Source organism: Stigmatopora nigra, chromosome 4 (genome assembly GCF_051989575.1).
Source record: "Stigmatopora nigra isolate UIUO_SnigA chromosome 4, RoL_Snig_1.1, whole genome shotgun sequence".
Lineage (NCBI taxonomy): Eukaryota > Metazoa > Chordata > Actinopteri > Syngnathiformes > Syngnathidae > Stigmatopora > Stigmatopora nigra.
Genome location: NC_135511.1, coordinates 8,670,607 through 8,685,698, shown reverse-complemented (window position 1 = coordinate 8,685,698; position 15,092 = coordinate 8,670,607). Strand labels below are relative to the sequence as shown.

The 15,092-nt window shown below is 39.1% G+C and overlaps 1 protein-coding gene across 1 annotated transcript in view; it reads right to left on the bottom strand.

Annotated features, from left to right (window-relative positions):
• Positions 1–3,676: 3,676 nt before the first annotated feature.
• Positions 3,677–15,092, bottom strand: part of LOC144195914 (F-box/LRR-repeat protein 17-like) — a 140,284-nt gene continuing 128,868 nt past the window's right edge. The window contains exon 11 of the mRNA XM_077715794.1: positions 3,677–6,165. Within this exon, the coding sequence (XP_077571920.1) occupies positions 6,028–6,165 (138 nt within the window). The 3' untranslated portion in view covers positions 3,677–6,027. The remainder of the gene's footprint in view (positions 6,166–15,092) is intronic.

Genomic DNA, 15,092 nt, shown 5'->3' with positions numbered 1-15,092 from the left:
CAAACAAATGTGATAGACTCCATGTTTATAGAATTGTTGGGGAGAAGCCATCCCAAGACATTCCTTGCAATTTACAAAAAACTGATGAAGTCAGGAATTTGCAAACAATGGAGCATGGTTATGTGGTATTTCTTGAGTCATCTCCTGTTGGCCTGAAGATTCATTTTCATTTCCCAAACAGTTTGTGCATATGCATATTCATGAAGCACTTTAAAAAGTGATGGCGATCAGCGGCGAAAATGGGTTAACATCCCCCCTGCAGATATGAATAAGAAAGGGGGAGGTCTGAGGGAGGAGGTTTGTTAGATGATGAAATACTCCCTAGAATCGACCTTTCCTTTCTAAAACAAAGATTTGCACAATTAACTACTTTTAAATGTCATTTGCCCAACACATCTGCATATTGATGGTGAAGCTTGCATGGAAATGAGGCTGCTTGGAAAGATATCGTTTGTCTTTCTGTCCCAAAAGTCGGGATTTCCACAATTTTGCCACAATGCAAATGTAAAAGTGTGGACATCCTTCTCTTCGTCAGTTCTTAATTAACCTCTGCCTTCAAGAAGCTAGTCCGAGCTCCACCCTAAACGCAGCAATTAACTCCCTTTAGAGAGAAAGACAATGAGCGAGGAAATGTGCAGTGTGAAGAATAACAGGACCTTCATTATCCTTATGGCCACATTCTCACACTCTCTGCAGTCGGCAAAGATTATTGAAAGGATGTTAAAAATTGAGTGGATTAACAAATCTAATTTATTTTGGCCTTCACAAGGATGGATCGGGGCACTTCTTTAGTTGCAGCCTCCGGTGCGGAGGCAAACCAGGCCTCCTTCTGTCATGTTCTAGTTCAATTTCCACATGGAGCTACCGGGAGGCAAAGTCATTTCCAAACTTCCATTCTCCAAAATCCAACCATCTGATGTATTTTAACCCTACCCCTAAGGAACAGCACATTTCTTTAGAGTCCTGAATATCTTCTCTGGGTTGACTTTTGCAGTGTCACTTACAAAGTCAACCCATTAACATCTTCACTATTCCACACTGCACTTCGCTCAATTCAGAAACAACAAGAGTCAATGTGCAGGACGGAGAGTCCCACAAAGCCAAAATACCTCATTGTGCCCCAGGGAGTGGGGTGAGAACAGTTTATGATGATGGGTGGGAAATATTTTTCCTTTTATACAATGTTGAGGCTATTGGAAGAGTGAGGTAAGACTCACCCCCACACAAAAAGTGATTGACAATTTCCAAGAGAAATGAGGAATTTATGTTGGGAGGGGGCAAGGGTGAAGCAATGGAAGGAAGGCTGGGAGTTGCCAAAGGAAAGTTGAGTCAGTGTGGAGTGACGAGAATGAAGGGAAGTCTCCACAAATCGGACCCTCCGCAGTCGACCGATGGGACAACTAACGTAACGAGGGGCAACAAGGTATGGAAGAAAAACAGATGCGTATAGATGTAATCACACAAGAAAGAAACATAAGCATTCTGGCTGAAACTTATGTGGGAAAGACTAATGTGCGCAACTGGCTTCTTTTATTGGGAAGATGGAGTCTCATGCCTTCCAGCACCTTGGGCTACTCAACTATTTGCGGACAAAAGTGTTTGAGACATGTGAGAGTGAGTGTGGAGGACTTTTCCACTTACGTAAACATTTTAGAAATCCAAGAAACAAAGAATACCATTATGTCTTGTCTATTTTGTAAGGCAATGTTGCAGCTCTTGAATGATCTAAGGGCCGTCACAGAAAGCAGTCACGCCATATAACTTCAGAGAAAACTCCTTTCGACTCATTGTTGTTGGCTTCTCCCAAGGCAGTTTTGCTGGTGTGATGTACCGTGATTTAAGCCAAATCATATACTGGATGCATTGGCGCACTTGGGACGGATCAAATAAAAAAGAAAATGTAGTGGCTTGCTCTCCCCAAATTGGTTGTGTGATCAGAATACATTTGTTTTTGGTGAACGCAAAATTTTGGGAGGGGTTAGGATCAAATAATTCCAACTTCAGAGGCATGCCATGAATCTGTGGCATTCTGTATTTTAAAGTATCTGCAGGAAAAAAACACTGTCAGCACAGATTTATTCTCCCTTGAACTAAAGGAAAAAGATCCAACGTTCTCTCAGGTCCACCCTGATGTGCTGTTTCCTAAACGGTCAGTGTCAGTTCCTTATTAAAAATGCAACATGCCCATGTATATTTACAAAGCTTAATCACCACTCCCGCTTGAAATGCTGCCGCACAATGCATCGTCTCCTCCATTGCAGAGGTCTCTCAAGACGCCGGACACCTCCTTCCACCTTGATGAATATTGCAGAAGTCCAAGCAGCCAGAAGCATTGACGGAATTCACCTCAATCAGCAAGGGAATCGATGGCATACACTCACATTTGCACAGGGGCTAATTGGCAGCATTAAAATTCACCGAGTTTCATAATTTACCCAAGAGAGAAATGGGAATGTGGCGCAAGGAGATCCGCTCATTTGTGCCAGAGACATTAAAAAACCCTGTCATGGTGTAAGAAGAAGGCCTTAAACAGATGAGGAGCCAAAGCCAAAGGCCAGATTATTCATGTCTTGGCTTGTCACAACTAATGAATGTACAAGCCATTGAGTTTTTCTTTCTCTCTGCAGAAGCAAAATTAAACCCTCTTTAACACGGGGAAACATATTTGACCCTGGCTGCCACTGACTTTCCGTCTTCCAGTATAAGAGTGTCATTAGTCCATTACCACTCAGACCTAAAGTTCTCATAATTTCCATGTTTGGGGGGTAACTAAGATAAAATGATGACTGAATCAAGGTTACGGGTTATATGCGCATTAACACGACATGCACAAAACTGCAAGTTGACGCCGCCTTGATACAATGTGACGGCGCCGTGACGTCACGACGCAAGCCACTGCCCCCGGTACGGTCATTTATTTCCACACCACAGCCATCTTACCAAGGTATATTAACTTATAATATTGACCCTAATATGCTTTAGATTCATACAGTACTTCAGACATACCATGATGATTTTTCTTAAGATTTTCCCTTCAAAGTAACACATTAGTACTTGTAATTGGCAATCAGGGGGGTGGCTTGTACACGAGAAATTGTAAAATTCAAACAATTTAAGGCAATTTTAATATTGCGGCTTATATGGGAGTAAATACGGTAATTTAATTGCACAACATCAAATCAATCTGTTTTATCATTGTGTGTTATGAACTGTGGCACTGTCAGTGACTCAGAAAAGACCATTTGAAGGCATTTGACTGAATATTGGATATACTGCTTGTTTTTGTTGTGCCTTCACAGCATTAACAACTGGTTAATGCTGTGAAGGCACAGACATAAAAAAAATGTCTTATATTTGTGTAGCAAATAACATTTGTTGAGCCAAATTTCTACATTTGGCAACCTTTGAATTTGAAAGGCAACATGTTGGTGTGCTCATTTGCATTTTATCTGCTAACACAAGCCCTCCTTGCTGAATCCTAATGTTCCAGTTTCGACCATTAAGCTCATTATTGTCTGAAAATCTAATTGAAGTAACAATGAGTCAAGGACGGCTGCAGTCAAGAGCTGTCTCCTTTTTCATGAAAAATGAGAGGAAAAGACCCTTTCTGTTATTTTAGATATTCTGTGCCACCTTAATTTCACGCAAGTAAAAGAAAGAACAGGAATGGGTGGGAGAAGCTTGAAATTGTAGTGTTTTATTCATCTTTATGCAAATCCAGTCATTTACGCTTGCCTTAACAAATCAAGAATCAAGTATGTCAACATCTAGTAAAAGAGAAAGTGCGGATGGAGATTACAAAAGGACAAAAACCAACAGCGGAGCAGGTCTGCGTCTGCTAAATCTACAAATCCTGATGAGGAAAATCAATGTTTTAGTTGCGTGTAATCTGCTTATACTGAACAAAGTGTTGCTGCATTCAAACTATAATATACTGTACATGATTATACACTGAAAAAAGAATCTATTGTTGTAGCTGCAGAAATGGTTCGTGAGGGGGGTGAGGCCAAAGAAAAATGCTCTACTTGTCTGCACGCTCATCTCCACACTATAATTGTTTGATGAAAAGTAATCCACTCTCAACTATTAACCTTGTTTCCTCTATTGCCAAGAGGAAATCGCTCACTGAAATGCTACATAGCTAATGTTAAGTATGCTCAAGAACGATATAACGCTAATAAGTAAATGCCGTGTTTACGAATGACCCGTACACAAGGTTACAAAATTAAGGAGATAAGATATTTGATTAACTAGAATAGGATAAGCAGTTATTTTATAATTTCTGATCAACTTGAGGAAGGGTTTAGTATTAAGGCATTTTGTTTTGGTGCTTTTGGTCTATATAACGGAACTTGTGAACTACTACAAACCATAATTAGACCAAAGTTTTTATTTGGTATCACACAAAAAATACTTAAGGGATGAAGGATACCAGATTTGGGCTGAGCGAGCATTTAGAGAATTATGCACCGAGAAGTGTGGTTTGGGTTGTCTTTACCTTGTACTCTGAAGAGCCCAAGATAAGGTTACCCTCATTTAAATAAAATAACTAATTAACTTGGGCAATTGTTCTGAGTTGGGGCATTGGTGATTTCTCCCAGCTCAAGTTGGCTAGAGTCAGGCTACACCATAGTTCATTGATTCAATTTCGTTCCAAGTAAATGTTGAGCGGGATTCCTTCCCCCCCGAAACTGAAAATATCCAGAGGAGACCATTCACACTCACATTAAAAGTGACACTAAGTGAGTATAGAAAGCAAGGCGGATGAACCCCTTATACTGTCAGTGATTTGGGTGTGGCATATTTAGCCGACTGACTACCGAGTTAAATTTCTGTAACTGTTTTGTTGTTCTTCTATGGGGAGTCAAACTGTTAAGACAGCATCTCAACTAGCTACATAATTTTGTTTCAATAGCCTCAAGGCACAATTAAGAGCCAATAAATTCTGAAAACTAAACTCATTTTCTGCTGTGTGCCCCAAGTTAACTGCTTTAAGAACACATAATACTGCCTGCAGAGATAATACATGTTATGTTTACACTTGAACAGAAGTGGATCTATTTCCATTAGCTCCAAATTTTAAATCCAAACGGGGTCATGCAAATTAATTTGGAGATGCCAATGTGCTCATTAAAATATTACATTGCTTTTATCCAAGCATTGTTCATACGGCATGCATTGGGTTGGTCTAATTTGAAAATTTTTAAAACAGTCACTCACTCAAATGCCAATCTCAATCTAATCATACACTTTTGAAGAAACAATCAATGTGGTTTTCTTGCTATTGAATCGCCTGGGAGGGAAGTAGGAGTAGGCCAGAACCCAATCTTGCATGTGCTGCACCAGGGCAACGCTTACATTTAGCCTCGACAGCGATCTAAACATTCAGAAATCCACAAATCCCTTCACGCGATACTGCACAAGCAGGAAAGTCAAGATAAAAATCATACATTTGTCGAAAAAACCCTAAGCGACTGCTTAATTCTCAGCAGCTCTGAGCCGCAGGAGGACATTGTTGTGGTTGATGTCTATGCTTGCTCGATTTAGACTGCCCGCCATTGGACTAGGCGTCGCCTTGGAGAAGTAAACACATTGGTAAATGTTAATCTCCACGCAAGATGATTTTTTTTGTAAAACTCTGTTTTTCTGTTTATCTTGCCATCTTTTCCATCTGATAGCATCCGTGGCTGGTAAGGGTTTGGTAATTTTTTCAGCCCGGTGAGCAATCCCACGCAGTCAAGTTTAAGGGATTCAACTATATTGGAGTTGCTTTTTGACTTGATGATGACACATGATAAGTTTTTTTTTGTCAATGAACTGATTAATGGAAGAGTCGCTAGTGTGTGCTTTTGTGTGGTGTTAATATGCATGTATGAAAAGAAAATGAAAATCAAATATGACTCATCTGAAAATAGGGTGCACTTGTGTAAATATTTGCAATAAAAATGGTCCTTTTGTTCATACTTGTGTAGGTGTGCGTGTGTGTGTGTGGGCATAATTACGTGTATGTGTACAAATCAGTCTCAGCTACGAGGCGTTCGAAGCATTGGGGCTCCAGCCCATCTGATAAGCTCTCTCCAGGGTCCTCTTGCAGTCCTGCATCACCGTACTGAACACAATGTGAGGGTACTGGACCACCAGCCTCTCCACTGTCTCTTCATTCACCTATAGACATGCAAATACAGCATCGACTTAAGTTAAACAATGGATAGAGAGAAGAACTAATATTCCATTTCAATATGAAGTAAAATACGTTCATTATTTAATTTTTATATTTTATTTCTCCGAGTGTGAAATTTGTCCTTGGTTGCATTCAATGTTCAAAATTTCTCGAAACATCACCCCATTCATTCTTTCTGGACACATCAGCTCTGTGCCAGTCAGAAAATCAGCGAGAGGGAGGAACACTGGGAGAAGCTGACAAAGAGCAGAGGCACAGTAACCCCGGAGACCTTGAGGGGTTAGCCATAACCCACCCAGAACCAAACCCTGCCCACCCGCAAGCGTGACACTTTCCAGAGGAAATAATGTATAAACACTCACACACATGTTGAGCACAGAGTCATTCGTTGTTACCAACGCCCTAGACAAAGTGTTTTCTAACCATCCCAAAAGCTTTTGGTGTAAAAATTGCTAGTCTCGTTCCTTGTTGTTTTAATTCAGATAACATAATGATGGGGGGGAATAATTCGGAAAGCGTCTGACACTGATAAGATGCAACCTAAATTACGGACTTTAGACCATACACCAGAATTTTTTGGCTTCCGAGAAGGTGTAAGACTACTACATTAGCTAAATTTGACTGTTGAGGAATACAAATAAATAGTGTGAAATTCACTTAATTTGTTCTGTGACTAAATCATAAAAAGTTGTGGGGACTTGTAAGCCAAGCTATCACTACAATATTGGGATATCTTGGTCAATGATAACCAAAAAAGCAATTAACAGAGCGATAGCAATAATCAACATGTTGAGGATCATAGGATATTAGTGATGCTTATAGTCGGAGTGATTATATCTCAAAGTGTGAAGACATGGAATATGGCATATTTATATTCAAATTCCTGTCCTCAAAATGATCCTTTATAATGTACTACCACATTCCAGACTAGAAGTACACTCCCTCATTCTTTTACTTTGTCTTGAGGATGACCAAAAAATAGTTTACTGATGAGGGAAAAGGTCTCATTTCATATCAATAAACAGTGTAGACAACCTTTAGATCATGAATGGAATGCATTGAGCAGATGTTTAACAAGAAATGTGGCTATAAATTCGGCATTGTGATCTTAAGCACTTTTTATACCGGAATACCGATTGATTCTAAGTAATTTTATACCAAAACCAGCAAGTAATCCAAGTTCAAATGTCTGCTTTTTACTAATGTTCAAACCTTCATCAAAAACAGAACTTTATTGACTTTCAAGATCCATTATGCCAATAACCATGCGTTAAATGTGTGTTTATGTGTGTGTCAGGGATGTCTATGGGGGCTTACAGTACATTTCAACAATGAATAATAGAGGCTTTTCTTTCAAACTTTTGGACAGGGGTTTGGGTGTTTTGAACTTTCACTAAGTTTGACATTAATGTGGAACCACTTGGATCACATGAATGTTTTATTATAATGCAGAGAATAAGATTTTGGAAAATGAAACAATTAGGATGAAAGACTGATTAATAAAAGCTTTTCTTTTAAACCTTTGGACATTGGTTTGGGTGTTTTGAATGTTCTCTGAGTTTGACATTAACAAGGAGCCACTTGGATCACATTTTATTATGAGGCAGTGATTACTATTTGGAAAATGAAACAAAATTTAATTTAATTTGTGTGGCTGTATCACATTGAAGAAATGTTGTTGAAAGTAGAATCATATATGAGAGAATGCTACAAATGTTACAAGAAAAATATATATATATATCCGACAATAGAGGGGAAAAAAGTTAATTGGCTATCCATAATTAAAGAGTAAGAAAAAAGTGTTGGTGACCTCCAAGACTGGGCAACATTTTGGTCTATTTCTTTCTACTTCGTTAACTATAACAGGCCTCTTCATATGTTAAATATGTGAATATTAACAAATGGTTCCGGGGTATGCATTAAATATCTGAGGCTCGTTATTTGCAGTCCAAAGCTAATCATGTTAAGATGTGAAGGTTATTAGAAAAAATATCCTCGTTTCTGTGTGGCACAGGCTGGCGTCGTCTTGCACAGAATTGCTTTGTAAACGATGAGTCAGCCGATTCTTTACGATTTTATCACGAAGTAAAAGTGCACTCAGTGATATTTTGTTGCTTGGCAACGATAAGCTTTAAACCAAAGTAAGAAGGGTCTCTGGTAAATGTCTCCGACGGCTTTTTTATTTTGATCCCGGAGTGTATATAGTCCTTCAAAATCTGCAGCCAAGTCTGAAGGAAAGACACATGATACAGCAGATCCCAAATAACGCATCCGGGAGCAGAGCCGTAGCTATCTGGAGTGAGGCCTACACTTATATTTTCTCCCTATTTTAACTTGAAATATGCTGCATATAGATCTGAGTGTGGCCTAATGTGTTCTGATAGGTAATGTGATGCTCTCAGAGTTTACAATATGGAAAGAGAGATGGATGGAAGCAAAAAGACTTATCAAGGGCTGGTATGTAAAAACTGCACGTCTTTCTTCTTACAAGGTGACAGGCGCCTTCTTTCTGATCTGACCTCTGCTCGTAGGCAACCTCTCTCTTTGAATTATTATAGTTCTCTTAAGATGCCTTCTCATGTAGATGCACTCTACCATCACGTAAAATCTAAATTTAGCAGCGGACATATCCTGGATGGGTGCTACAGTAAAAGTTGTCATAAAGCTGACTAATGTAACAGCAGTTTATGTTCTAGGAAGGAAAAGGGAGAACATGTTTCTAAATTGATAATCAGATACATAAAGACAAAGTTGCATATCACGTTAGCCTCCCTCTCATTGCTGAGCAATGCTTAAGAATTGCATTTTGACTGAGTGGCTTACCAACTTGTTTGTCATTGTATTTTTAATTGTGTTTGCATAGAATAGTAGTTGCAAAGACTACTGTTCAGTAAAAATGCATATTTTGTGTTAGATAAGGCTGACTTAAACCACATTTATTGAAAGAGATACAATTTAAAATCAAATTGAAGTGTTTTACATGTTATGTTAAGAAATATGTACCCATGTAGTGGAAACAGCTGTGCATATGCTATTGATATTGACATATTTCAAATTTTGCAATATTAGTATTTGTAATATTTTGATAGAGCCTTGTTTGTAGAGCATCCCCATGTGGGAATCAGTAAGGTAACCTCCTTTAAGTAAGCACTCTCGGCCAATGTGTAGTGCATTTGTCAACTAGTAAATGCATTTGAGGGTAAATGTTTAATATAGCAATTTGGATAGAAGATTTGTGCATGAGGCCTTCATTACTTGTCTGGCTTTAAATGAGTCAGATTTATAGATTTCTATAAACCGGTAAGTGGAAAGCCCCCCTTTTAAGACATTCCAAAATTATTAGTGACTGAACAAAAGCAGAGATAGTGCTTTGATTTTGAAAAGATAAGAGGGCGTTGACAAAGATTTGAGAATTTTCTTAATGTTGATTTGTTTGGTAAAGGCCAAACAACTCCACTATTTTTGTTTTATCTCAGAAGGCTGAGTAACCCTTACAAGAATGGCTGTGAATGCACTGTTAAAAAGCAGTTCAGCTTGAGACCCTGATAGTCCGAATCCTAAAGGTCTGGTACAAGTCATGTCCACAGTCCTGCCAAATATCTGACAGCAGTTCAGACCGACAAAACAGAAACCTGGGCCCAGTTGAGCATAATGGAAGACAGATTCTGGTGCACAGGTTTGTAAACTTGCCACATTTGATCACATGTGAAACCAGCGGCACCGTGTTACTATTGAGGACAAGCAGTTTTGAAAATGAATGAAACGAGAGGGTTAAAAAATTGTCTAAAGCAAGGTTAAATCCCTCATTAAATTGGGCCTCTAAAAAAAATGCCGTCATGGAAATAATGGTTTAAAATGATTTGACCTGTTTCCGAGTTTCTGAAAAATTGCTAAATCAGAAAAAAATATTATAGTATTTGTGTCATACTTTGAAACAGGTGGGGAAAAATGCAACTTGCAGAAAACAAACATTTTGATGTGCAAAAGTCAATGGTAATATTTAGTGAGGCATGAAAATTGGCTAATTGTGTATTGAAACACTAAGATCATTACATTTTTCATCGAAACACGCTTAAAATAGATGCCTAAATCAAGAAAACGAGTTATTCACATGTGGGAGTATGATGTCATGTACGACAAAGAAGAGGTTGTGATAAGTCCATTTGGCTTCTATTAAGCAAAACCAACCATCTGATTGCTGTCAGTTCCCATTTATACATGTTCATGTTGACATAAGGTTTGTTTTGCCCAGACTTGTTTCAACTGGATTCAACATTTCATAATAAAATTTGGAGCTTATGATTACACTTATAATACATATGGACATACTAAATAGTTGTGAAGTCAAACTTGAATAAGATGTATGTGAGTGCACAGCGACTTTAAAATGAGAGCGGGTAGGTGTCTACACATATGGGTAATTTTGAATTTAGATACTGATGTGTTTGGTGGCACAACAAGGTCATAATCAGACTGTTGAATGCCATAAACTAAGTTTGAACATAAAATGGGGCTACATGAGCAAAGAATTCCATGGAGACTCACTGAGTTTGGAAACCAATGGAATTTCTTATAGACAAACACAATAGAGCTACTGTTTAATTTCTACCTCAAAGGATTGGCTCGTTCTCCAGAGTAAATAAAGAACAAGGACAAATCGACCCTCGCCTTACAAAGAGACGCCAAGATAAAAAATTCATGGTGTCTCTTTAGAGGGAGGATAGCTCTGATTAGAATGGACTAGTCAAAGTTAAAACAAGGTGGCGAGCAAGCATATTGTGTCAATATTTTGATGGGTCTTCCTGATGAATGCAAGTTCGTGAAATGAAAAAAAGGAACTCAGGTCTTGTATTCGTGCTCTCATTCAGGGACTTTGAGCCTTAGGGTTAAAATGTTCAAATGTTAGCAGAGGAGTAACATTTTTTTCACACATACACATTCCCCCCTCTGGACAGCCATTCATAATGCAATGAATAAAAATGAAGGCTGACTAGTTTCTTGCCCCAAAAGTTTTTCAAAGCCCCCCTAGATGTATAAAATATGTACAGACAGTGTTTCGATAGAGGGGCTGGTATGGCCATCAGCATTAAAAAGCTAATTCATCACCTACACAGTAGGACACGACATTTGTAGTCTATGGTGGCCTGCTGCCTTTTGTCTGCAAAAAGGCAAACTTTAGTTATTGCCCAGAACCAAATCAAGATTGGCAAGAATCCTAACCACGCTGAGTTGCGTCTCCTTTCTGGCCATGACTCCATGAAGATTATATTGGCCTCTGTGGAGATGAGCATATAGTAATGGGGGAAGAAGAAAATGAGGTGCTGGAGACGGTAAAGCATAACTGAATGAATAAATGATGTGATTTCAACATCCTTGATTGTCCTTGCAAAGGTGAGGTAGAAAGACAAGTAACGTACAACAAAGGGGTCAGTGTGGGTCAAGTGAGGTTGTGATCATTATTTGTTATTTCCGACAATCCCTTTGAACCCTGTGTCACACTTTACCACTCCAACTTTTGGCATGGCCTTTTGGAAACAAACTGAATAGATAATTAGGAAAAGGCTTGAGTAACGGCCGACAATTAGTACAATCAAATTTCCTGTGCAGGATGAAACTCAAAGATTTCGCTGAAAATCATAAATGGGAAATTACCAATTCAAGCTGTGAATATATAGTGTGCCCCAAGAGCAGGAAGTAGAAAACTGAGAAGCCTATCACTACGGCATTCACTACCTTGGCTCTAATTCCCTTTGTTTCAGAGCCCTAATACTCCACACCCCTGCTGTTCACAATAACAACACTCATCAAAGAAAGTTTCAACTAACTCTCATTTCCTAAACGAGAGTTGAAATGGCTTCTAACTCTTCACAATACTTCATCTTTGTTTTCCTCACTACAAACCTCCAGGTCCCAAACAATTAGGCCCTTGTTTATGTCTGCAAATTGCTAAGCCGTGCCTATCTGTGTAGAGTCCCTGACAGCTGGATGCTCCACTGGAACAACTATATTGATTGGGATGTCCGCACTTTTAACAAGGTCTGTCTGGTTTCCCCAATTGGGAAAGGAAAGGAGGGCAGATATGCTCATACCTGTTCCCAAAATACTGCTCGGCCTCCGTTCAGGTACTTCCAAACTGCTTACGCAAAACACTTAAGGGGGCAGAGACATCTCATCCTCAAGCATTGCCCATTCATTGTATTTTCTCTTGATTTCTGCCTTTAACTAACTCCCTTTGCCCCCTCATTTAACTTTGTATCTCACTCCTTCATCAACCCCATTATGGTGACAACTCACAGTCCTGTCCCTGATCGGTGTAGTGGTAGTCAGCGTCATTATTTTACAAGTCTACGTTGAAGCTGACTCTGCAATTTTCCGCCATCATGTTTCTCAACTTGTGGCAGCCCATTTGTTTTAACTTTAATGAAGTAGTGGAAAAAATGTGGGGGTGTATATAGGCAAGGGAGAGTGTTAAAAGAATGAGAGTGAACAGAGGAGTGAAAGTTGACAAGCAAAGAAGGGGAGCAGAAGAAACTGACAGCAAAGGGAAAGAAGATATGAGAAAAACAAATATCATTTCAGTACATAGGTGCAAGCTGCAAAAACATTACGAAAGAAAACATGACCTGAAGCCGAATGAGCTCTAAATCCCCCAAGTGATACGTCATGAGACAATGAAAGCTCCAAATGTTCCCAGAATAGCCAGAAGAAAAAAAATTAGGAACTCAGATACAGTTGCCTGTCTGGAAGTGTCAACCTTTTAGTGTCAGAATGGATGCAAATCATTTACATTGGATACAAGTTGAACTATCTGTTCAAGGAGGTGTTTGAACCTATACACAACTTTCAAATAAATTTCACCCTCTCTGGCTAACAATTGAAATATACGATAAATTCTGTAATATGACTCAAATATTTCACACTATTATACACATTTGGGTGAGTATAGTTTTTTTTTTTCAATTGATCGTGCAAAGTTATTTTAACCAATGAAAATTCTGCCGAGAGAAGCAATACCTGGTTGCAGTCAAGTAACTGCAAATGGAAGACACCAGATTGGTGAAATGATGTCCTTTTCCTCGATTGGGATAAAAATCTTTCAGTATACCCGAATGTATTCATAAAACAAACAAAGTCTAAATTTAAAATATCATCTGGATGCCACAGTGATAGGTATTCACATTTAAAATAGTCTATCTGTTATTTGTTCATATAACCTTGGAATTCATTTAGCATAGTGATTTCATTCTGGAATAAACTGAACTTTCATGGCCACAGTTTCAGTTTTACAGATAGGTTTTATGAGAAATAAACAATGTTTCAGACATTGTGATATAGTTTGATATATTTCTTTAACACGCACCTTGAGACATATAAAAAAGACCTGTGTCAATTTGCGGGACACAGTGAAATAATTCCAAAGTTTGGCCTGCAATCATTGTGACTTTTGTACAAATTCAGGCAAACTTGTTGCATATGCGTCATTGTGAGTTAACATATCTCAGCTTTGTGGGAGCCAGAAGAGTCCCAAATGCTACATTAGCCTTTCTCACAATTTACCATGTTGACATATAATGGTGTCTCTCAGTCCGATGAGCTAATCTTGAAATAATAACCTCTGACACTAGCACATTGTATCCCTGCACTCAAAGGTATAGTTGAGACAAAAATGCATCTCAAATTCATGTGTGCACGTAGACGTGTGGAAAGATGAATTCTGCCTATACAAAAGACCAAGCATTTAACTCAGACACACTGACATATGGTGCACTCCTGAGCCAAAAGCAAAAGAAAAATCAATTTTCCAGAACATTAAGGATCTTTTTCTGAAGCCTTTTAGTTGAATGACATCAAAAGACCGAGACCAATTTACAGCTGCAAGTAGACAAAATTAATTTATTTGATTTTTTTCGGGTGGATCAATGGCATTCTTGTCAGTGAATGGTGGCTAGGGGGCCTGGAGGCAGAGGTGTAATCATCGGAGGCAGGCAGCGTTTTCCATGTGTGGAGGCCTGCAGGGATGAGGTTCTGATTTCAATGCTCCATTATGAGCTGTGTTCACAGCAAATAACACAAATTCCTCACACCGTTGAACACAGAAATGTTGCATTTGTGCACGGTGTAGCACAAAAGGAAATCACTCGGACAGACGTGCGGGGGTTCAAGAAAAACATTAGAGGCACACAGGGTGCTATGTTAGGCCTATATATGGTTAGCAAGTGGAGATATGTATTAGGAACATATTCGGACAATCAAATAGACTTGTGGCTAGTACTGGGTCAATGTTAAATAGAGGACGAGGAGAGAGAAAAAATCTAATTCTTCATACGACTGACTGACTACACACAATTCCCTCTGCCTGGCAGAAAAAACATACAGTACGGAAGCACGTTTGTACAAGCTGTGACGGTTGAAAATCGATCCTTCACACTGGTCCATACCAGGAGCGCCAGCTGGATCCTGTTAGCAGTTCCTAAATGAATTCTACACTCTCGAGGTCTTGTGACATTCAGCTAGTGCATTAAAATTCCCGGCGATCTGACAATTCCAAACAAATTTGAGGGTAGTCCGAGGCAAAGAGCTGACTTGGCTTGTCGGCACAGGGCGTCAAGGTTATCGCAAGATTGTGTTTGTCTAAGACTGTCAGGCCCCACTCCGAAACTCAACTCCACTTTAATGCGGGAGGGAAAACACACGAGAGACTGCAAGAGCCACTCTAAACTTTCTATGAATGTAGTCTAACTTGCCTGTGAAATGCTGAGTTTATTTTTGTGACTTTGTTCTTTTCTCAGTCAGTTTTTTGGACATTGAATGTGTCTTTGCGGCATATCGTTCTTGACAGGAAACCAACCAAAGACAAACTTTCATTTAGGCTATTAACCATATTTCCTAAATAGTGTCAACACTGCCTCTA